Source organism: Melopsittacus undulatus, chromosome 11, assembly GCF_012275295.1.
Source record: "Melopsittacus undulatus isolate bMelUnd1 chromosome 11, bMelUnd1.mat.Z, whole genome shotgun sequence".
NCBI classification, from domain to species: domain Eukaryota; kingdom Metazoa; phylum Chordata; class Aves; order Psittaciformes; family Psittaculidae; genus Melopsittacus; species Melopsittacus undulatus.
The window spans coordinates 11,909,757-11,934,370 of NC_047537.1; the positions used below are offsets into that span (position 1 = coordinate 11,909,757).

Genomic DNA, 24,614 nt, shown 5'->3' on the forward strand with positions numbered 1-24,614 from the left:
TCCTTGTATTTTGTCCTATCTCAGCTGTTTTTATGACATCTTGTTATTTTGGTATGAAGTGCACTCTGTTGCTGTAGGGTGGTCACATTCATTTTCCACGTCTGCCAACTTGATTGTGCTGGTAGCACATGCTTCAGCATGCTTCGGGTTGTGATACGTTATTTTGCACAGATCCCTCCTGTCTTAATGGGAATGGAGGCACAAAACTGAAGTTGAATGGATATGCTCACAGCTGCAGATAAAGGCATCTAGAGTTAAAAGTTATAAATACCCAGACTGTAGGTGTATGTTGTCACGAGACTTGATCCTGGAGGTGAAAGTTGGGGCCTCACCTGGATGTCCCTGGTAGTCTTTCTTGTGCTGATGACTCTCTTTATTTCCATTTGCTTTTAATTTAATTTTAATTTTGTATTTACTCTAGGATCAAGTGGATCACTTGCTGGCTCTGAAGATCAAAGCCTGCTCTCTGAACTCCAAGCTATCTGCCCAGGAAAAGAAGACCATCCTGGCTGACTTAACAAGTGAGAAGCCTCAAGTAAAGCTCCTATACATCACCCCAGAGATGGCAGCTGCCTCCTCCTTCCAAGCTACACTGAACTCTCTGGTGTCCCGAAAGCTCTTGTCCTACTTGGTAATTGACGAAGCACACTGCGTTTCCCAGTGGGGACATAATTTCCGACCTGACTACCTCCGGCTGGGCACCTTGCGTACTCGCATACCCAGTACACCATGTGTTGCCCTGACAGCTACTGCCACCAAGCAGGTCCAGGAGGACATTGTGGCAGTGCTCAAGCTAAAGCAGCCACTTTCTACATTTAAGATCCCTTGCTTCAGGTCTAACTTGTTCTACGATGTGCAGTTCAAAGAGCTCTTGACCGATCCATACGCCAACTTGAAGGACTTCTGTCTGAAGGCACTTGAAGTGACAAACACCACTGGGGTAGGTTTTACCTTTAAGGAAGAAGGCTAAACTGAAAAAATGTACCTTGATTGTCACTGACCTTGGTATGCCCTGATAGGTCTGTGACAGAGGAGGAGGAGGTCCCTGGAAGGAGGGTGCTTATGTGCATGTTCTAGTTTCTCTAAAAGTGATCACATATGGTTTTTAATTCCTCTAAGATAGCTAGAATGTGAAGGCTGCATTCCTTTCAGAGGTGTCCTCAGAAAGGGGTTGCTCTAAACGATAGTGGATTAGGAATATCCAGCAAGCATTTGTCTTGATTTGTCATGACCCAGGCAATTATTGTATGTTTTATTGTGTTTGGCTTGTCTACTATGGTGAGGATGAACAGAAGCATTTGAATGTCCTGTTGAATTTCCTGCTCTGACACTAATTCCCAAAATAACTCTCAGCTATTCAGTTGTAGCCTCTGCACCTGTGTTTATTTGGACAGCAGAGGGAGACTGCTTCTTGCCTTGTGTCTACTGGGAGAGATCGAGGGAGCAGAATTGGTTGATGTTGGGACTTGTAGGACTTGTAAGGAAACTGTGTTTCTCTTTGATTTACTTTTGTGCTGACACAGTATTTTCAGTTGCCAGGGAATCAGCTTGTAAAGAAATGAGCTTTGGACATTCCTCCCGTCTCTGCCATCCTAATACTGCAGCTTTGTTGATTGCCTTCAGGCTGTGTTGTGGACTTTCTCTCCTGTCTGTCCAGGTGTACTCTGGTTGTGGCATTGTGTACTGCAGGATGCGGGATATGTGTGACCAGCTGGCTACTGAGCTGAGCTACCGAGGACTGAAAGCCAAGGCTTATCATGCAGGTATGGGAAGCTGCATCTGTGTCTTTCAATAGCTGGTAGAACTGAACTGTACAATCCTTAAGGCCTGGGTTGAGGCTATCTAGGAAACAGTTTTCTAGGCATGGTCTGCAATGTGTCTGATGCTCATGTAAGATAAGTTCGGGGTCTTCCACAGGACAGCATTCCCTTCACTCCAGAGCTGTTGGTTTTGTTGGATCTTGCACAGTCTAAATATAATAATTGCTTTTATCCCAGGAAGGAATCAGATTTTTCTCTTTGGAATAGAAACAGCTGCTGCTGTCTCAGTCAGGGGTTGGCTTGGAATGGAGGAATGGAGGAGGAATTTAATTTATTTCTTTCCCTGTTGTTTTCTTCCCTTTTTTTTCCTTCCCAGGACTCAAGGCAGCTGACAGGACTTTAATCCAGAATGAGTGGATGGAGGAGAAGATCCCCGTTATTGTTGCAACCATCAGTTTTGGAATGGGAGTAGACAAAGCCAACGTCAGGTATGTGAGGCTGAGTGTTGTGTCCTGCCGGAGTCTGACACCTGAGCAGTGGGAAGGGAAAGCCTCAGTCTCTCTGTTACCTGGTACATGCAACTCAAATGCCCAATGAACTCTTGCTAAATTCACAGAAACAGAGCTGGATGATTTTGTCTTAGAACCAGTAAAAGCATACCTGGAAGGGTTTTATAAAGAAATGAAGAGCAAGCCACCAGAGCTCCTCTGTGCCAGTCATCTTCCAAACCAAGAAAACTGGAGGAATTTTTTTTTTTTTCCCATACCCTCCAGGGTTTCAAGAGAAGCCATCCTGAGGCAGTCACAGCTGTCCCTTTCACTTCTCTTAGGGAAGCAGTTGCTGTTAAGAAGCAGTGGGAAGAATCTGAGCACCTGAAATAATTCATACACCCTCTTTTAAATGGTCAGAGACAACTCTTTTTTAGACATCTCCTTTTGCAATGCAATGGGGGGAAAAATAAAGCAGTTCACAAATGGCAATAACCATATCAAAATACAGCTCTAGTCCAAGGACAAAACTTTGCACATTGTTTCAACAGCTGTTCCTCTGGGACTTCTGTCACCATAATTGCTCTGTGTTGCTAGAATTCCTTCACTGCACTATGGCTGTGCTGGGTTGGCATTGTGAGCTGTGATCACTTAGCAGAGGGTAATTCAAGCGCAGCTCATGCAATGCCCTGCACAGACCTGATCTTTACTTTTAAAATCCACATAAAGTGATTGCTCTGAATGCTGTGAGAGAGGGGCAGGTCAACAGTGAGACATCAGTTCACAATTGTGCCATCCTTCTGTGTCCCTGTGCTGCCAGGTAACAAGATTGCATAGCATTGACAGACTGTTTTGCTGCTTGATGCATGTGACCCAAGAGAGAAATGAGAAGTTTACTAGGACAGCAGCATGAATTAATGACCTGCTGAAGCCACCCTCCCCTGTTCAGGAGAGTGGCTGTTAGAAAAAGCAGAGTAACTGAAATGCATAGGGCCGGTCAAGAGTGAAATGCAGCTGAAACATGCTTATAATCTGGTTAGTTTCCAGGGAATGGAGTTAAAATTCCTTTTTACAGGATGTTTTTTAATAGTTTAAAGGATATTATACCTGAGCCTAGGCAACAAGCAACTGCTGCTTCATTCTGTTGGCAGAGTTCTGAGCATTCATACATGTGTTATCAACTAAGATCAGGTCTGACAACTTCTGGAGGTGACTTTTCTGCACAAAAGGGAAAATGGGTGGTGTCTCTTTTTATGCTGGAATCAGCTCCTTTCTGTTAATTCAGTTTTGCTTGGGATTATCAGTTGCTTCAGTAAATTTTCTGATGGGGACTAAATCTGTAGGGCTCTGATGCTCCTTGCGTGGCCTGTTCTGGTGTGTTTGTGTTTCTTCAAACATGTTTGCCTGCTTTTGTCTTTTTGACACACCCTTTTGTGTCATACCTCCCCCTGGGACATGCTGGTTTGGAGGCAGGCTGGGATTTAAAACATTGGCAGCATTATTGTCCTGTGAAATCCTCTCAGTGCAGGTATAAGCTGAATTGCCAAATAGTCAGGTACGAGCAGGTTTAAAAAAGTGGTGTGTTGAAAACAGTCAGAGATTATATGGAGTTTAGCAATGATTCTATACTTGTATTATCTGGCTAGGAAGGAAGAAAGGATGCCTTCATTTACAAGTCATCTTGGTAAGACAGAATTTCCCATGCAGGCTTTGTTGGCAAAAAAGTATCTTTTAAATCAGTCATTTCAAAATGTGTTCTGCAATGTTCAAATTGTGTTCCACAAAATAAATAGAACTTTTTTATTAATGCTGTACTTCATGGTAAACTCTCCCAAACTCTGTAATTCAATGTCCTTATTCTCAGTCTTCATAGCTGTACAATTCTATGCATGTTTGGGATATTCACATGCTCATCCTTTTCCATCCATTTAAAGTAACATCCTGCTCACATGCTGTTCTGGTGTGTTGTTTTTTTTTCTTACAGCCCAGCTGTTTTTCTTGTGTCTCATGTTAAGAGGACTTACATTTCTCTGTGCAAAATCCCTTGCTGTGCTAAACTCTGTCTTTTATGCTTTTGCTGCCCTGTATTTTACTGTTGTTGATGTCCACAAATAACACCATTGTGTATGAAGTGATCTGAGAAACCTGCAGCCTTATGTTTTCTGTTGCCTTATCCCATGCAGATTTGTTGCCCATTGGAATATTGCTAAGTCAATGGCTGGATATTACCAAGAGTCTGGCAGAGCTGGGAGAGATGGAAAGCCATCCTGCTGTCGCCTCTATTACTCAAGGCATGAGAGGGATCAAGTCAGCTTTCTGATTAAGAAGGAGCTCTCTAACATCCAGGTAAGATCTGCAGAATAGTACCCACCTACCTAGATATGCTACTGCCTTTGCTCTGATCTGGTTTGCCTGCAGTAATCTTGGAATGTGCAAAGATGAAGTGAGTTTTTCTGGGTCTTGAGCTGTCAATAGCCCTGTTTCATGGGATAGCAGTGGGGAATGAAACAGAAAAGGAAAGGGAAAGGGCTACAGCTTCAGCTCTATTAGAGAGGCATGGGTGAGCATAAGACTGGAGCAGAGACAGAGTGGTGTCTATACCTGTTTGCTGGATTGATCAGAAGGGTTGGATTTAGTTGTCACTAGTTACTTTATCTGTTTAAGACTATAGTTATTGTCCCCTTCTGCTTTCAGGAAAAAAAAGGCACCTTAAAAGAACCTGACAAAGCTGTGATGACAGCTTTTGATGCCATTGTGAACTTCTGTGAGGAGCTGGGGTGAGTGCACTTCTTTCAAACACTGTTTAGTGTTGGGGAAAGCATGCCCTGTCCCTTCCAGGGCACCGTTATTCCTGAGATCTTGCATGTCCAGGAAAAAAAAAACACCTGAATGAATTGCCTGGTATTTTGCTGTCTGAGCTGAGGAAGGTGTCCCTGTCTCTCACTCCCACCTCTTAGATAACTGGTATGTTGGTCTTGGAGTTTGACCAAGTGATGTAGTGATGTTAAACTCTAATTCCTCTGGCTATAAATTTTACTATGTTCTGTCTTTGATGATGGGCTGACTTAGTTGCATTTGCTTTTGTTTTGACTCTTTCCTCCTTCACTACATTATCTCTCTTCTAAAGAGATAGGCAGCCTAATCAGCATGGGATGGAAGCATTTAGATTTAATATTTCTCTAAACTTCAGTGGCTCCATTCTGCAAAGAGTGAGGTATCTGTCATTCTTATTGACCTTAGAAGGAGCCAATGGTGCCTGGAATGTTTCAGAAACTGGCCCAAATTATAGATGTCCACAGTGTAAATGCAGAGTAGCAACAGCAATGTGAATTATTTAGGTTCTGACTTGTAAACTGTAATTGTACTAATTGCTATTCCATGCTGGATAAGACATCAAGGCTATAATTTTGCCAGTAAGAGAGCAGTTTGTGTTCACTAGCTGAAAACAGTCAACATGTGTCTTGCTGTCAAGCTGCATTTTGTTTCATTTTTCACACCTGTGTCTAGGACAACTTTTTCAGTGTGATTGTGACATATGATGCTTTTCTGATGCCCTGGTTAGCATGTGTCCTCCTTGTGGTCATGCTTGGTAAACAAATCCTGTTTTATGGGGTTGCTCCAAGAAAGTTTTGCTTGCACTAAAGTATGACACAATACTGAATCCTGGGGCATTTAAAGGAGCACTTCTCTGTCCAAAGTCAAGGTGATTCTGAAAAGTAGCTACTGGGAGTTGTCTTGCTATTTAGTTTGATCTACTTACTTTAAGCAGCTCTGCTCCTTCTGGTGTTTGTTACTAGCTAACAGCAAGAGTGGCCAGGTGGCTGTTTGTGTCTGGGATTTGTATAATCTGAGAGGCACCTGTATCTATCTGGTTAGATGTTAACCTCAGGAAGCCTTGTCTTGGTATCTATTTCTTCTTGATTCCTAAGCTGTTCATAGCAATAGAGGTAGTCAGGATAGTTGCTTCCTGAATTGGACACTAGTGCAGTAAGAACTGGACTGGGATCACTGGACTAACCTTGCACAAACCAGAAACAGGGGTCTCAGGACATTCCAGGGTGATGCTCCAGTGAGGGCATGTGTTGGTCTCCATGTTACTATCTTATTGCATCTTCTACCTCATGCACATTGTAAAGATCCTGACTGCTGTCTCAAGTGAGGACTTTCTCTGCCTCATCAGCAATGATGTAACTAGGCAAGGACAGAAAGAAAACATTCTCCTTTGCTCAGATGAGTAGTAACAGACACAGGATTTCATTGGGTACATAAGAGAGATTTCTGTAGGGGAATATCTCTGGCCTAATTAGAAATCACCTCTTCCATACTTTTTCTTCCCTCCCCCAGCATGGTACATTCTTCCTACTGTATAACATGCTGTATGCATATCCCAGAGTAACATATTGCAGCACCACTCACTGGCTTCCCTCTTTGTAACTACAGGAGACTAAGATTCTATGTAAAGGAACACCACATTGCATTTATTTTTTACATTTTGAATTAATACAGTTCTATTCATGTTTGCTTTCACTGTTTGGATAGTGAAAATGACCTTGCGAGGTTCTAAATAGGAACAAATAAAGACAGACTTGCATGTTGGCAAGGATTTTTGCATAATATATTTAGGCTTTTGTCCAAGTATGACAGGAGAGCAATGGTATAAGCTATTCTGGGGCGTGCATTTGAGCAAAGCTTTCACTGGTCAGAGTTTCTTGTTTCCCATTTGCAAGGTGGAAAAAAACCCCTGTAACTGCAGCAGTGGAAGATATCTTTATCAGTTTTAGGTAGTAGCTGACCATTTGCCTGTAACCAATGGTTTTGCTTGAAAGATGAAAATCAAGCAGATGTGAGCTGACTTTGGTATTTGTCTAGTCACACAGTTTCTGAATGCAGATAGCCTTAGGTGTTGAGTTTGTTGTAGACTTCCAGAGTAACTTGCTGGCGGTGGTGCATTCTCTTGATGCGGGGAAGTTGCATGGAGAGAAATAACTGTTCAGGGAGAGAAGTGGGTAAGAGAGAAAATGATGTTCTATGAACAACACAGGTTGTAGCTGGGCTGATTCTTGCTTAGTGTAGGGCTCCAAGTACAGTGTCTGAGTTTTGCTGTTTATATCCCACTTTGTGCCTTGGGGATGAGCAGTACCCAAAGATGGCAGCAAATAAAAGGAGACCCACAAAAACAAGACAAAAGGTGCCCATCACCACTAGCCCTCCAAGAGCCCAGTCACTTGTTTCAAGCAGTCTCTTTAGATCTTCCAGAGCTGAGGATGCCTCTTGTACTGAAGACATGTTGGCTTCCACCCTGCTAGAGATAAACAAGGGCAATATCAGCTGCTAGTGTCCTCTCTGTGCTCTGAGCCCCAGTCCACAAAGCAGTATAGGCATGCATGTTCTCTGTGCCTGCAGCACCCTTTTTCCAAAAGGGAGAGTCACAGCAATGGGAGCATAAACCAGAAGAAGGATAGGTAAGGCCAATTTCACAATCAGAACTACAGAGATGTAAAGAGGAAAGGTTCTGGTTTTACAAGATTTGGCAGTTGAGATTTATTTTAATCACAGTTTATCAATACTTTTAATAATATAACACAGTGTCTGTCCCAGCATGTTCAGTGTGAACCCTTCATCTCTGTCAACTGTACAGCCTATACATGAAAGACAAGTATTCAGTGGGAGAACTTTTCTGCCATTGGAAGTATCTCTAAAAGGGAGATAAACTCTGAAAATACACTGGAGATTAAATGAATACTTACTTGAAACCAATCAACCAAAAAAACACACAAAAAAGAAGCAAAGTTCTTTGTGTCCATCTTGTGCTGCCATGGGGCTTAGAGTAGTTGTGTAAAAAGATCTACTGCTAAGGGAATTTGCTTTAGTAACACTTTCTGTTACTCTGCCATAGAAACATATTTTCTTCCCATGCAGTATTTGGGTCCAGCAGTAATTCAAAGTGAGTTCTACAGATTTGCTCTTTCACTGGTACTTTGCATAATGGCTTGGTGATAGCTTTCTAAAAAACATCCAGTACCTCTCTGCAAGCATCTTGTGGTTTTACTAAAGCTTCTTTGCTTCTCAAGGGAAAAGATGGATTATTCCTCAAACTTTCTCAGAAATATGACTGTGCAGTCCTAATACATTAAGGGAGGTCCATTATTTTTGAAAATTTGTTTGACTTGCTTCCCATTATGTCTGGGTCCTTAATACTATAAGGAAAGTGTGTTTCATCCTTGCCAAATACATTTGACTAGGAGCACACTTCAGTTTGCTGAAGCTTTTGTTTCCTTCTTAGCAGCCAAATATATTCAGTTCATGTGTTGTTTTCTGGAATGATGGCAAATCACCATGCCATACTCTAACCAACAGGCGTATGGGACATGAAGGTGGTTCTGGATAGTTTGCTTTGCCTTAAAAAGGAGACAGTCTAGACACTGGTTCAATAGACCCAAAGGCAGAAACCTGCTGTGCCTGTCCATCCTAGAAAGTTCTCATCTCTTTCGCTAACCACAGTTAAATCTCCTGAAACAGAACAGGTGTATGCAAGTTTATAAATACCTGAAGCTGTTATGTTTGTAGCAGGTGTTTCTTCTGGTTTTCTGCATTCCCTCCAAGAGATCTTGGCCTGTGGGGAAGAACTCCCTTACTGTACCTGGAGATTGCAGAGCCAGCATGGAAGATGCTTGTTTGCACTACAGTCAATGATTAACAGCTGACTTCTCTGCAAAGGTGTGGCTAATCTGGTCAAAGGCATTGAGCCTAGTTGAAAAGAGGTTCTTTCTTCTCCATGGCTTTATCTACTCATACACCTGTTCCAGTGGTTGTAAAGGCTCGTGATGCCCTCTAACTGGGGAAGGCTGCAGTGGAGAGAAGAGGCTTTTGTTGGATCCTGAGTGGATCTGTATTGTAAACTCTGTTAGGAGACCACCGTATTTAAAATGACTGTGAACAAGACTGCCCTCCAGTTCAAAACGCATTGTGAGAGTCTGGGTTGATAAACTCATTCCAGAGCCTTGCACTGCCGTTAGCTTCAATAAAACTGTGTCCCTGTTGCTTTCCTAACTGAAGAAGACCAGAAGGATGGTGGTGGTGGAAGAGGTGGGAGGGGAGGAGGAGGAGAATGTGGTGTGTGAGGTTGTGTGTGTGTAAAAGGAAACTTTGTTTTTTGCAAACCAAGCAAATCACTTTGAAAGAAAGGGATGATGTTACAGAATAGAAGCTATTCTGTCAAGTCATCAGTGGAACTTCAGCCACCTCTGCTGGAGAGGCTGGCCTCTTGACTTTTTAAGGTTTTTCAGGGAATTATTTCAACACTTGTGTCATCATGGCTGAAGTAACTGTAGTCCCTTGCAGTTCCTTCTAGGGTCACTCAGGCTTTCACAACATGTGCAGAAGTTGCTGTATTTGAAACAGTCTCACCTTAGTCTTGTACTTTTCTGGATCTCCCTCTGCTTTTTGAAACTGACAGGATGGATCTATCCTCACTATTGCTCAGGGCATTCCAGGTCCCTTTATGTGGGTAATGATTGAAACCAGACCCATGAAAGCTGGTGTGAGTGGTGAGCAGGGACCCAGAGGCAGACATGTTCCTCCTCAACAGAAACTGAAGAACTGTAGTAAGCTGGGATTTGCTGGGCATCTTTCAGGCCAGACTGATCTGTTGCATGCAGGAAGGTGGCAGACCCACCCAGGCCAGCAATGGGCATAACTAAATACTGAGTATACAAGTAGTCCAGCTGCGAGCGATTGTACAAAATGGTAGGAAGCAGAACATTAGGCTTGTGAGGTTCAGGCAAGTATGTAGAAATCAGTTTAGGGATTCTCCTGTATGTAGTGACTTCTCCTCTGCTCCAGAAAGCCACATGAATTCTTTAGAGGATTGCTTAATTTTCACTCCTTCTCTTAAGTGTTTGTTTAGTCTCTGTTTCTAATACAGGAACTTTGCAATGGCAGAAATAAAACAGAAGCCATTTCTCTTGTCCCCCTGCCTGCTGTCAGTGGTTTGACTTGTAAAACCACTGGGGAATGTGTATTTGTAGCTTTTCCTGTAGAAATAAGGCCTGGCAGCTTGTTCCTGGTGACATGAAGCTGTCAGTTGGTATGTGAGCTGAGCTTCCTCCTGATTTAGCACAGACTGGTTCCGTGCTGCTGTAACATTTCTCAATGGGATTCTGTTAATTCCTGTAACTGTTGCTGTGTAGGATAAATCAGGAAAGAAGGTAAGCTCTGTGCTTTCACAGGTCTCGTGATTTAAATTAGATCCAGAAACATGTGTTGAGTCTACCTCCTGCAAAAGAGGTTCTGAGACTTCATATGTCACCTTGATTGCCACTTGTTTGTAAGCAAAATGAGCGAAGCCATATCTGACAGAGGTTTGTGTGATGTATCTCTGAATGTTGATTAGAGTAAGTTGATGCCACACTTGAGCTTATCCTACCCTGACATATTTATTGATCTGGAGTGAAAGCTCTGGGGAAGTACAATAAAGGCAAAAGCACTTTGTTTGTCTCAGTGTAACCATGTGTGCAGTAGCTCATACTAGTGCAGTCTTCTGTTGGCGGTTGTCAAGTTGGGGCTCATATATTTAGGCTCTAAGGAACAGCTTTATTTTCTGCTGAAAGTTTTTTTTCTTAATTTTTAGCCTGTTCTCTGTGTTGCTGCTGCAGCTGTATCCCAACGGACAACAGTGCAGAAATGCAAAATACCTACATCTGGTTTCTTTGCAAAAATTGAATACATGAGGATGTAGCGGTGGAATGTGCTTTTTACTGATTTGGGTGCAGGCATCGGAGAAAAGAGGTTTCTTTACAAAGTTTTCAAAATTTTTGTTCTTTTTGAAGTGTGAAGAATATTTAAAAGCCTATGGTTATAAATTTGATTCTTTTCTCTAAAGAGCTAGATGCTGGCTCTGGTATATACATGTGCAAGCCCTTTGATTTCTCTACATTTAGCAATTGCAGTACAAGGATAAAAGATAACTTATTGATATGCCTTCTCATAAAGGTGGCTGGTTTCACGTTTGGGGCAGAAAGACCAGTGGCTGACAGAGTCAGGTACAGTGTGATGGTTCTTCCGTTGCCTGTCCCAGTTAGGAAAGCTGTGACCTGCACCATAGCCTTGTATGTACATAAATCACCAAAGTATAAACCGAACATACACAGTGGGTGCAGTGTGGAAAAGGGATTTATTTGCACTTGTCTCCAGCTGTACAGGCTGTTCTGGGCTCTGCTTTGTCACACAGCCCGCTGCTGCATGGGTGCCCTGCAGTGATGGTTACCACCTGGTATGTCACTCCTCTGAAATGCCTTTGCATGTGCTAATAAACAAACCTAAGGCATAATGTTTATGTCCACTAAAATAAACTGCACACAGGGCAGGGAGTCAGGCACCCACGTCCCTCAAGGAAGGATGGGTTTGTTAATCTCAAACTCCCATGCTCTGTAAGAATCTTTCATCTGCAGTAAGCAGAAGAGTAGAAGCACACAGAGGGTGGGGAGGGAGCGTGTTTAACAGCAGAATGATCAAATGAAGCTGTAGCATTGGTGAAGTTTTCACTTTTGCCTTCACGTTTCTGTTACAAAGGGTATTGCAAATGAACTGTTTTTTCTCTTTGGCAGTTTCCTATCACTGTAGCCCCCATGCAGTAAAGCAAGGAGCATTTGTTCTGGCTATGCTCAGAGCCTCAGCTGATATGTCTGGATGAGTTTTGTTGTTCTCAGCAGACGTCTCTGCTAAATGTGTCCATTGCAGTCAGCTTTTGAGATAGCAGGTTTGGGATTGATCCAAGATGCATTAAGCATGTAGATCTCTCAGTGATGTCAGGGGGTTCTGCTAGTGCCCAGCATCATCCTTCTGGATTAGCTGCCTGTAAAGAGAGTAAGCGCTGCCTAGCATGTGGCAGCCTCTGTGTTCTCTGCTTTGATCTGTGGCTCCATGCTCACAGAGGGAGTTGCTGGCGGGCCCAGTTGCAGGGCTGTTAATGGGAAAGCGTATTTGTTTTCTCAGCAGCATGTGTCCAGCACCCTCACCCCACTCTAGAAGAAGGAGACAGTGATGGTAAAGTAGCATTATCTTTCTGGTCACAGTAACAGCTGTCACGGAAAGAAGGAATTCCATGCTGTGATTTCTGGTCCTTTGAGTCATATTAATTGTTATTGTTATTGCCATTTCCAGTGACCTAGTGTAGATCATCCCCATGGGACTGAATCATGATGTCCATGCATGTCCTTGATAGTAAATTGTGTCACCACTTGTTGCATTTCATGAATGGGCAGCTGGGCGGACTTGGATCTTTCTACGTCTGCGGTCGGGATGTCCATCACAGCTACAGCAGCTATAGCAGCAGCAGCTGCAGGCAATGACCATGAGCACCAGAACAGTAACTGCAAAGACAAGCAAAGGATATTGTTATTGACATACGAGCAATCACCACAGAGTAACCCTGTGTCTCCTCTAAGTTGTTCAGTAAGCAGCAGAATGAACAAAGCCTGGTTTCTTGTCATTTTCCCCCCCCCATATCCCCACCTCCCTCCTCCTAAGTTTGTGCTCCCTTGTGTTAGTTATCCGTTTAATCTGGACAATCATTGCTGAATGTTTCATCATCGTAAGAGCTGTATACCAAACCATGTGGAGGCATATGTTTACCTGCTTAATGGGCTGTTGTTTTGGAGGTGATGTGCAGTGACTAAGTACAGCTGTGTACCTGGAAAGGATGAAGATCCAACTCTCCCCATAGTTGTGTCAGAAGCAACTCAAGAGTATTTGGTTAGTCAAACTGGCAGTTGCACTTCTGAGGAGTGTGTACAGTGTACCCTTTAATAAGGACAGATACTTGTGACTGGGTTGGCTTTACTCTTTCTTCTGTATTTTGTTTGAAAAAAATACATACTGCAAATGCAAGGATTGTTTCACGATCATTTGGGCTAAATCGCTGCTACCCTACACTAGACATAATTGTTGGTGTTGGAGGAATATGTTAATTTATCAGGAATAGTAAAGGATGATGTGTTTAATCCCTCAAAACACATAAGAGTGTGTGAATGTGCACGTGTGTGTGCATGTGTTCCTTAACAGTCTGGAGCTGGGCTACCAGGTTATGGGACCTGTGGGGAACCAGCTGTAGGTATGAAAAAACTAAAGCAGCAGGTGTGTCTTTTTGAATTCCAGCTCGGGGAGGAGTGTCCAGGCTGGATCCACTCCCTTTTGGCTGGGAGCAAAGTGTACCTCGTGGAGGGGGAGGGCATTTCTTCCTTCCTGCTTGTTTTCCCATTGTCTAAACAAACTTCATCCCTCTGGATCAAGCAGCTCGTTGTTATTAGTTCCATGCCATCCCCACACAGAGCAGGAGAAGAGATCTTGCAGTTACCACTGAAGTAAGCCCAGGAACGATACTTGGAGTTTCAGACTTTGTGTCTTCTTCAGCAGTGAGGTGTCCTAATGCCATTTGTCATAAACTGTCTCCCATGCATCAGAACATTGCAGCAGCTCTGGTAGAGTACTGCTGTTTAATGCTATAATATGAAAGCTCTGGGGAAAGCAATACTGCTTTCTGACACTTTGATAGTGCCCTTATTTCCTAAGGGCACTTTGCCTGTTGTTCTCTGCATGCATGTAGAGACAGACACTGAGTATTAAAACATTACCTAGAAATTAAACTGGGCCTCAGAGGAAATGGCTGCCAACAACACCAACCCAGCAACAAAGACAGAGTAAGCTGCCCCCATGAGAAGAGAAAAGACATTCTGACATCCCTCTGCATCCACTGATACACTCACCGATAAACAGAAGAACCACACAAAAGGACACAATCTCCACTGGGTCAGCCTTGGGCAGTTTCTGGAGCTTAAGGAGAAACTTCTCACCGATAGTTTGCATTTCCTTCAGAAAGCCTTCAGAAGACATTCTTGCTCAACCTCTCAAGGCTTTATGCTGTGGAAGAACCAGAGAATAAACCTTTCCACTGACTAATGCTAGCAAACTGCCAGCCTTCTTATAGAGCTGCTGATCACAAGGAAAACAAGTTTATCTGGTCTCAGTCCTTGTTCCCAGTAGCTAAGGTGGAGAACTATTAATTGTCTACGTGTTTTGGCACTGGTTTAATTTCAAAATCCGGGTTTGAGGGTGCTTTTGTCAACTGTACTGTTCAGCAAAGGCAAAATGATGTTTCTTGTAAAAGGACACTTACTTTAGCAAGCACAGAGTTAGAACTGGACAGTGCCTGCCCTTGGCTTGCACCTAAGAAAGTAGGGCTTTTTTGCCAGTTCTCCTATTTTGTCCTTCCAGAAAGAAATGCAGTTCTAACTGGAACTCCAAATACTGAACTCCAGTGGTACATAGTTTTCAACTGTTTTTTACTGAGTAACACAGCCCTTGAAGACTTCTTGCACTTTCCCCCCCAGAAAGCCCCCTCAAAACTAAGGCACTTACTTCAATACCTCACTACAATATCATTAATAATGTTTTACCAAACAGTTTTACTGAATGGTGACATTAAGAAATAAAGTCTGTGTTCACTAGTGACAGCTGGACACCTTTTAAGTTCTTACAGGTGAATGCAAGTTTTATTTCTTTTAAGCCACAGTTTGTTCTAAGGGTGCGATGCATATATAGAGCAGTGGATGCCCACCTATCACTGCTGGTGATGAGCAAAGCAGAAGCCCCTGGATCTGTTGGAGAGATACCTGCCTCATGAAGTTAATCCCTTAATCCCTACTGCCCTGCACAGTCATTTTACACCTTCTTTATTCCCAGAAAGCATGATCACCAGGAACTGTTGTTACTGCAAATAGTTTTGTCAGTTAGGTTCCTCAGTTTTGCCACCAGTATTTGTTGTTGTTTTGTCCCATTAGAAAGATTTTGGAAGGCATCACAACAAACAAGTTTGCATGAGAGCTATGGAAGTTAAAAATTTTGCTTCAGTCAGTAATTGGAATAGGTTATTGTTGAGAAATACCGATTGTTTCATCTAAAACAGGTGATTGGACAGGTCAACACTTGGATGGATTATAACTCGTATGTCATTATTATATCAGAATGTACTAGCATGTGCGTATTGTAATAGTACTGTTTTGTGGGACTAGAACATTGCTATTTAGTATTTATTAATGTGTTATCTTGGTGATAACACAAAGCCAAGTGACCAAGAGAGTACTTCCAGAGTAAGCCAGCTAGTTCATTACTGCAGATCTGGTTTGGTTACTCAAACAAACTGCTGCTTGGAGTTCAGCTCTTCTAAACACACTGCGGACAGAGAGACCTTGGCTATATCTTTGCATGCTGGTATTTAATACTGCAGTGCCAAGTTAAATTACATTTTGCATGTTTATGCAGTTCAAAAAGCATTTTCTTTGTTGTTTGAAACCCAAGATAAGAAATAAAAATCAGAACCAGCTGGTATCCTAGGGATGGGGGTGGATGGAAAATCTACATCTACAGAAAGGTCTCTGTCCAACTCAGCAGGGAGGCAAAGCTATGGCCTTTTGACCTGAAAAGGTAACTTCTGAGACTAGGGTTAACAAGTTCTTTCTAGATGATTGCACTGCAAGTGAGCTGCTGCAGAGACGGCTGCTTTATCTTTTGCACAGTGCTGCGGGTTTCTGTGATTCTGTCAGCAAGTTTTCAGTGTTGTTCCTGTTCCAAGAGGTGGTAGTGCAGGCAGAGCTGAAGTGGGTTGTGTGTTCTGCTCCTGGCTCAAGAAGAGAAACTTTTTCTTTTTTTTTTTTTTTTAAGTATTTCTGGCTCTAACATTCTGAAAATGTTTGCTTCCCTGGGAGGTGCTGCTGCCTACCTGGAAGCTCTCTTAGTACGGAATCTGCTGTCACCTTTCATGCCACGCTTTGGGCTGCACCAGAAGCAGTGAGTGTTAAGAGCCAAGGTTCTGAAGTTTGGGCATCCAGTGTAAAATTACTGATTAGGATTGTAGAACTCCCCATGGATTAGCCAAGTGCCCAGTCTAAAATGACAAGAGGTGTTGCAGTAACAGACCTGAGCTGGAGCTAAGTGAAAGAGTTTTTATTTGAAAACTTGCAAGGAATGTTGCTTGTTTACTTTGGTTTGAACTTCAGAGACAAAGTTTTGATGTTGGTGGTGCAGCCTTCAGTCCACCCAGGAGGAAGAAAATATTTTTCTGCTCAACTGCACTTCTGACAGCACACAGGTGCCAAGGGGAAAAATAACTTACTTAAAAAAAAAAACAGAAGCAAAAAACCCAAAACCCACTGAGAAAGCTGGTTATATTCATGAACTTTTGTATCTTCCATTCTACCTTTGATGTAAAGTCTTTGGTCAGGTCTAGTTTAGATTGTGATCTTTTGCCAGTTGATTTCAGCAGAACCAAGATCTTGCCCTAGAGATTAGCATAAAGGTAAGGCTAATGCTGGGTGACTTACGTGTCTTATGCTTCTGCCTCATCTTGCTCATGTACAGCCCAGCAACAATGACAGTACTTACAGATTGCAGAGTGGAGCTGTAAGAATTAATCCTTTTTTTTGTTGTTTTTATCATACTGTGTTCAAGTAAGCTCCCAGTCACCACCAGTAGTAGAGGCCCAGGTGGTGCAGGATGTTTGGCTGAAGCAGTCACTGTAATGCTTATTATTAAAGTGGGCAAGTCTTAAGAGATTTGAAACTTAAGGTTGTAGGTCTTAACTGACAGTTCACTTTCTAAGATTAGAATGCTGTTCTAGAGCCTAGAGCGGCCACCCGAGTTAGTACCTCACAGATTCTGTGGGGTTTGCAGCAAATAATTGTCTGCCAATATTTTTCTCAATTGGGATTTCATGTCCTTCCTCAGAACTGCATCCGTGGAGCCCTCCAGAGCAGAGGAGACATGCTGCCAGGGCAGCCCTGCTGATGGAACTCATGGAAAAATGACAACAGTGCAGTATAGTCTTCATAAGGCATTGTCAGACCTAATGTCATGAACTTTTGCTTCACAGCTGTAGCTAGAGATTACATGAAGTAAGAATAGAATTAAGAGAGGCAAGATGGGAAAATCACATAGAAAAGAAGGTGAACATAATGCTGATACCTGTGAGAGGTGGTTGGGGAGTTCCAGCTGAGGAGCCCTGACAGGCTGAAAATAGTGGTTTCAGCTGTTTCCTCTTCTGTCTGTTCTTTATAAAATAACTCATCTCTCCAGTGTTGCCAGTGGGACTAGATCATCAAACCTTTCTGCCCTCCTCTATGTTACAGGGCCTAGCAGGGGAGGGAATAGAACAAATCTTTTAATTTGGGTTTACTTGTTTTTGAGAAAAAAAAGCCCAAATGCCATGTACAGCAGCCTTGGTTGAAAAGAGTAGGAGGATGCCCAGCATCTGAACATGTGCTGCTCTGCTACAAGGATTAGATGACCCTTTCAAACCAAAGAAGCACATCCTATATATAGGGCTTCTGTAGATTGAATCCCAGAAAGTGCTTCTGTTTGTTTTTAATGCAGATTCATCTTGCTATGCCCACTGACTAAAGCAGTGAAAATTGCCATAATAGCACTGAAATCTTTCTGAACTCTTTTAGTGGACTTATGCCATACTGAAGCACTCAAAGAAGTTGGCTGCTCAGCCCTTTTGAGAATAAAGCCATTAAAAGGCCTCAATCTAGACATTCAAGAGGAAAACCTTGGTCAGGGTTTCTCTGTACTGTGAACTGGCTGTGTGTGGTACATTCCAGGCCTCAAGCAAGCAAGAGAGCTTTGGGATGACCATGTAAGGTGGGGTCCCAAATCCCTCTCTCTGCCTTAAGCTGGTCAAGTTACTTTAAGTAAGTGGAATTGATGTGAATTGCTTGGGTTTTTTTTTTTTTTTGCTTGTCTTTGTCTTGAAAAGCTGTATCCATCCTGTGTGTCTACACAGGTGCATCAGAAGTTGAATTGCAGAGAGTGGGTGAGCTTAATTTTACTGCTGAGGAATGAGACACTTGTTTAGTCATGACCCCAGTGGCATTTGAGCAGACAATTTCAGTGCAAGCAACATGAATTTGAGTTTGTGGTTTATCCACAGGACTGGAAGCCAGTAAGTGCAGGTGGTCTTTCTGGACTGCCAATGATGCTTCCTGGTTGTGTGACTTTGGATAAGTCATCCCATTCCTCTGTTGGGTGACTTGATCTCTGCAAAGTGGCATAACATGCAACCATTTCAATTTCATGAGGTTTGTCTGCGGATTGTTGTGTGTCTAGGTCTCTTAACATGTTCTGAAATGCTTAGCTAGAAAGACCCTAGTCTTGCTGCAGTTACAAACTGAAATGGCCTTAACTTGCTGACTGCTTGTTACACTCCAGTCACTGAGTCTGTTCAGGATGAAGTAGATGAAAGCATGGCTTCTCCTCTTGATTGCTCCTTACCCAGCCATGCTGCATGGGGGTTTATTTCTCTTGATATGATCCCAATCCATTGGCTTCACTGTGCTCCCTCTGTAGATTTTTGCATGCATGGATTTGTTGCTGTAGTAATCTAAACATGGAGATGGAGCTTTGGAGTGGGGAGTTTGTTGGTGGTACCCTGAAACTGCTGATGCCTCTAGTCCTATTGCAGCAAGTCCCAGTGACTGTGAGTTTGACATCCTTCACTGTGCCCATTACAGATGTCAGCAGTGCTCCAGAAACCTTACAAAGTTGGACCTCTCTGGTGTGCCCAAGCAGGCAGAATCCAGGGCAATGTTCTCATTGAAACGTCTTTTTCCCCAAGACTGTGGCTGTGGAGAAAGCAAATACTTTGCGGTGTTCTTACTCAGACAAGTTAAATAAGTTGGTTGGAAGTTGGACCTGTGCAGGGATGGGAAGCCTGTGTGGATTGTGGTAACTTATTTGGTAGGAGACCTTAGAAGGCAATCCCAGCCTCACAGAAGGAGGGTGCTGAGCAGCTGAAGGGAGGGGATGCTTTTTATTCTGGCCTAAAACTTTCAAATAAACTCTGACTGCATTTGGCCATTTTCTTAAGAACGTGAAGGCTTGGCTAGTTTCTAAACCTACCAGCTTTGTTCTTAATTCCTGGAACACACTTCTGATTTTGCATGGATAAGGTCTGTGGTGTTTCCTGTCGTCAAACAGTGCTGGGCTGCTTGGTGGTGTCATGGTTTAGGTGCCTTTTGGCAGAACATGTAATAGTTCCTGTACGATTGTTCATTGTTCTAAGTACTTCTGAGATGAAAACAGCTATAGAAATGGGGTCATATCATTAATGCATGGTTTTCCCTCATAGTTGTTAATGCAGCATGGTTTGCTGCCATGACTGTAGGTGACCAGCTACATGAAATTTAAAACTACAGTTCACAGACAAGCCCTTTTTTTCCCCTAAAATAGGAGCAAATGGAGCCAAACAGACCTATAATTCATTCCCAAGCAGATGAAAATAGTTTCTGCTATCAAGAGAATTCAGCCTTTTAACAGCACACACCCAAACTGGTAAATTGCAGCTCAATGTCATGGAAAAAAAAGCTTTGACTTGGTCGGCTGGCCTGGAAAGGCAGCCACACAGTCTTTCAGATTATAAAGCTGCCTGGACTGGGTAGCTGTTTGGCTGGGATACCCTGTCATCTCCACCACCCACTGTTTGGAGACTGGTTTTGAGGCAGTGCTGTAAATGTCCCTTCCCTCCCCTACAACCTAATATTAGATTAATATAAAAGGCACTGAATTCCTTGCAATTGCAGTTTCAGTAGCTGAGGTACCCACTGGGGCACTGAGCTGAGAGTCCTTGCACCTCTGCAGGACACCCAGGTTTTCTCCAGTCCATCCCACAAACAAGTCCACAAAACCCCATTCCTCACTGGTAGTCCCATTTTTAAGTGGGAAAACCAAAGCTCTGAGCCATCCAATGAAAGGAAAAGGTCAATTTAAAAAATAAGCCTATAGCTCTTCTACAAGAGAACTTTTTTTAGGGTTGCTGATGCTTGAATCTAGCCTGGAAGTCTATTCTAATATTAGCAAAATAACCATTTCCCAGGAAGCTGACAGAGTAGCTGTGTGCTTTGAGAACCTTGTAAATAGTTACTTCCAAACATCCTGGGATCTCTCAGTAGTTTGGTGTTTGAGGTCAGGCAGCTGGAGTCGCTTGAGAGTGCTGGAAACAATTCCATCTTCTGTCAGTCACTTTTGTGCCCTGGCCTTGACTGATTTCAGACCTGCAGGTCTCAGAAATTACATGCATTTTTGAGTCCTTGTGAAATATGTTCCTCTGAGCCTAGTACAGATGCTGCTTGGGTGTAAGAGCTCGGAACTGAAGGCGACAACAGCTCCTTTCTCAGAAGAAGCTGTTTTGCCCTGTATCAGCTGTGGTTGCAAGGAGCAGTGGTGAGAGCCTGCCAGGTGGCAAGGGATGGGCGCTGCTTTCCTCACGCAGCTTTCATGCAGTCCCTGTGTCCAGCGCCATGGAGCAGGGGGTTGTGTTCCAGAAAGGCTCAGCTCTATCCAACTCTGCTTAGTTTGTACTTCCACTTCCATAACCACTTTAGCAGTGCAGTCAGGCTGAGAGACCCGTGCGTTAGGACAGCTGTAACACAAGCTGCTTTTATCCAGACATGTGTTTCACATTGCTTCCCCCCCCCGCATATGTACAACTCAGCTGCACTGGGCAAACCCCCAGCCAAGCGTGTTAAGATTTTCTTTTGGCTCGGAACACTTGGTGTGCTTCTCTACCTCCCCCCAGCCTTTCTCCCCTCTCTCCTCCCTCCTGCCTTCCCCCTTACCCCCAACTTTGTTTTTCCCATAATTTAAGAAACCATTTTAACTGCAACAACCAGCCTACGGTGATACTTCATTAGCAGGGTAGAAACTCTCCTCCATTCCCTTTGAACATAGGGCTAAACTGGAGCCGTGTGTGTCTTTGCTCCTTACACAGGCAGTTCCAATCTGGTGTTTGTACAACACATAGGTCAGAAAAACCCACTCTCTGTTCTGCATTAATGGGAATGGATAGAAGTGGAAATACCTGATCCTTAACATTCTTCCCTACAGGTATGTGTAAGATCAGGATCCTTTTGGTGAGAACTGGCTTCCTGAATCTCTCCCTGCCTGTTGCTAAACAGCTGACTGCCCATGTATGTTCTGGAAGAGACAAGTGTTCCTGGCTCAGTGTTACGAGTTGCAGGAGCTTCCAAACAGAGTCACCAGCTTCAAGTGTCAGCAGACAGGGGATAGGTCAGGTTCCTTTCTAGTCCCCCTTCCATATCCAGAAGCAAAATGAGATGGGAGCTCAGGCTATGGGACATCTCTCTGTATAAAACCAAGGCTTGGACTTGATGATCTTGAAAGGTCTTTTCCAACCTAAATGATTCTGTAATTTCATGTATTTGGGGAATCCTCTTCCTTCCATTGTCACTGCATTCAGACCTGATAGTCTCGTTACTGCAAACCACAGACCATGTATGCGTGTGTGTCTGTGTTCTCTCGCGCAGTGGTTTCTCAGGCTGTTTTGAATAGTAAACCAGCATCTGTGCCCTGGCTGAATTTTTTAAATGGTCTTGTTAGAAGCTGTGCAAAGTCTTTCCATTTATTTCTATTGGACACAGATGCTGAACTTGCACAATATGCTGGTTCCCTGACCAGGGTTTATTTGCTAAGCTCTCTGCTTCAGGATCTGGGGGCTAAACTTTGCTCCAGCTGGGAGGAGCTCTGGAGAAGCGCTGTGGCTGCACCCGCTTGGTTTCACAGGCGCTTGCCTGTGCTGGCAGCTACTCCCTGGTGGCACATACACATATAGAGGAGCAGAGCAGCCCTCTTGTCCACATTAATATATCAAGTCACTGCAATGGAGAATGCCCTGTGATAGACCTGCTTATCAGCTTGAAGCCGCATTCCCTAACAGCAACAGGAACACAGCAGCCGCCTCCCGCATCCCAGCAGAGCAGAGCCCCTGCTGCGGCTCTGGGGCCGCGGGCCGGCTCCTTGTCCCTGGCGCACTGGCCGCAGGTTCCTGCAGCTCTCGTTAAAGCTTTTCTCCCGAGCGACCCTTGCACACGGATTCGGGCTGCGCAGGCTCTGCTCAGCGGCTGACTCCGCAGCTCACCGCGCAGACAGCTGCGAAAGCTCCAGCTTCCTGCTGTCAAGTTAAGGTGTTAGGGCCGACCGAACACCAGCAAGAGCTCAGCCTTACCGCAGCCGCGCACCAGCTCTTCTCTCGTTTCTCTCTCGGTGGTGTTAAGCGCTCAGGTCATCTCACCTCGCCCGGCTCCTCTGGCGCCGCTCTCCTCGGGCTGCTGACAGCCAGCTGTTGGCTCTGCCCGTTTTTTGTTATTGGTTGTCCCGGAGACGGGAAGTTTCCTGTTACATGTGCCAGAGAGGGAGGGTGGGCCCGAGGAGTGTAGCCTGGGGCGAGCTCCCGCACACCGAACGCGGCACTTGTTGCTCGCATCCTCCCTGCTTTTCCTTCTAGCGAGGGCTTTGCTTATTTTCGTTTTAATTACAGCGTTTTCTGGAGTGAGGCTTGACTCGATTCTCTCCCTGCGATAGTTTGGGGCTGTTAAAGCAATTAGCTTTTCTTTATGCTGCCCGTACAGACTCCCAGGGAAGGATCTTTTTTCTTGTGCTCCTTGGTGGGACAGGACAAGAGGTCTGCAGGACGGTGGAGCAGAGCCTTCCCGGACAGGGCACAGGGATGCTGCTGCTGGAGTCACTTTGCCCCCTGCCTTTGGCCGTAGTGTTCACTCTCTTGGTGCCTTGTGCTGGGGACAGCTGGCTTGTCTCAGAGGTTGAAGTTCAGATGATGTCCTTCAGGCAGGTGCAAAGTGATAATTTCTTATCAACCTCATCATTTGCTCGCCTATTTGATAAAGCTCATCAAATGGCTTTTGTTCAGCTACTGGCATCTATGTGACTTACTTGTACTCACATGATTTTTGTTGGTTTTAATGCTTTCATTTCTTGGTTTAATTCTAAGACTTCCTGGTTGGTTTGTTTTGGAGGAGTTGTTCTGATGAGCTGTGTACCCTTCTCTGGCTCATATTAGGGCATGCTTTCTTTTGGGGTATGTAACTTTGCTTCTTCTCAGACTGTCCATCTGCTTCTACTAATTGCAAGGAGGCAAAAACATGTTAGTGAACTCAATTGTTATTTGCTCTTTATCCTGTTCCATGAGGTTAAATCAGGGTAGGATGTCCCAGATGAAATGATAATTTTGTTTGAACATTTTAAAGACCAGTGGTCAGCTCATGCATACTCCTGTTGAAGGGTGGGGTAGGCAAATAATACAGTTGCATATTTAAACAGTGAAATAATTTTGGGACATGTATAATAATAAAACCTACAATTAATTTATGTAAATAATCTCTCCAACTCTTGAGCAGTAGTCAGGTGCTCAGGAAGTTCTCCCACCACATGTTAATGCATAACCAACTATGTTTCAGGACCTCTTGTGTTAAGGATTAATCTAGTGATTACCCTCAGCACTGCTGTTGGTAACTCTGGTTTTGGCCTTTTGAATTCCATTACAGGACTGCAATCTTAGTTCTGCAACTGAATTTCCATTATGACCCAACTCGGGAGCACCACTGGTTCAAGTGGGGCCATGGCCACAGTTTGGGTAATTCTGCAGGATGATACAGGGCAGTTACAGGAGGTGTGATGGAAAGGGCTTGGGTTTACAAGCCTGATGGGTTAGAAACTGGAGGTCTGAACTCCAGTGACTTCAGGGCTGATCTGTGCTCCCATGAAAGCCTTGCTTGGTACATCTTTTGTTTGCATTGAGGGAGGGGGGAGTGTGTGGATGTCCCTCCCCAGACTGGTGAGGAGGCTGTAGGGGTGAGGAGAGTGCTTGACCATTGCTGTATGCCTCAGTTATTTCTAATACAGATCAGTGCGTGTGAGAGATGTGGACTAATGAGAATGCTTGCCTGGTTTCCTTTTGGGGAAACAAAAAGCTGTCTTGCAGCTTGCTGACATTTCTATAGTCACGTTGCACTGGCAGGACAGGCAGCACCAGTAGTTCTTTTGGAAAGACAGAACAAGGACATCAAATGTGTTGTCCCCATCCTGGTCCCCCCCACCCCTCCCCACCATGTGAAAGGAGCTCTTTGAGTGCCAGGCGAGAGCGAGTCAGCACAGCTCCGCATGGGGACATAAAGCCAGCTTTGTCCAGGCATTCAGTGCCCCAGACCATGCCACACTGCTGCAGCCCTCCTTACCTGAGCAGTGCCAGGCCTTGCACACTCCAGCCTAGTGGCAGCAGCCTGTGACCTGCTGCTTTGCTGCTTCACCTCCTCTGGGCTGGTGAGTGATCCTCCGGACCCATACGAATGTGAGCTGCAGGCGCTGGCAGGGTTGTTCTGTGAGGCTTTGGGGGAACTGCAGTTGTGCTCCCCCCAGACACACACATGCACACAAGTTAAGAAACAACTGCGTTTGTTAGATCTCTGGTATGTTCAGACATGCCTTAAAGGGTTTATAATAAGAA

At 44.1% G+C, this 24,614-nt stretch overlaps 2 protein-coding genes across 7 annotated transcripts in view; one reads left to right on the top strand and one right to left on the bottom strand.

Moving 5' to 3' along the window:
- The window catches only part of RECQL5 (RecQ like helicase 5), a 40,024-nt gene that overhangs the window by 3,774 nt on the left and 11,636 nt on the right, over positions 1–24,614 (top strand). For all 4 annotated transcript variants that reach the window (XM_031042206.2, XM_031042208.2, XM_005141397.3 and 1 more), the window contains exons 4-8: positions 422–940; positions 1,658–1,763; positions 2,137–2,248; positions 4,432–4,594; positions 4,943–5,025. In XM_031042206.2, coding sequence (XP_030898066.2) covers positions 422–940; positions 1,658–1,763; positions 2,137–2,248; positions 4,432–4,594; positions 4,943–5,025 — 983 coding nt within the window. The remainder of the gene's footprint in view (positions 1–421; positions 941–1,657; positions 1,764–2,136; positions 2,249–4,431; positions 4,595–4,942; positions 5,026–24,614) is intronic.
- On the bottom strand, positions 11,402–22,441 carry SMIM5 (small integral membrane protein 5). Of its 3 annotated transcripts, XM_031042212.1 has the most exons (4): positions 22,320–22,441; positions 17,264–17,430; positions 14,011–14,164; positions 11,402–12,618 (listed from the first exon to the last, which is right to left on the bottom strand). In XM_031042212.1, exons 3-4 carry the CDS (start codon positions 14,135–14,137, stop codon positions 12,497–12,499), a joined length of 249 nt encoding a protein of 82 aa, XP_030898072.1. In that variant the 5' UTR covers positions 14,138–14,164; positions 17,264–17,430; positions 22,320–22,441; the 3' UTR covers positions 11,402–12,496. The 3 variants fall into 3 exon arrangements, with proteins under 3 accessions (XP_030898072.1, XP_030898073.1, XP_005141453.1); XM_031042213.1 differs by lacking the exon at positions 17,264–17,430 and having other exon boundaries at positions 22,320–22,436; XM_005141396.2 differs by lacking the exons at positions 17,264–17,430; positions 22,320–22,441 and having other exon boundaries at positions 14,011–14,502.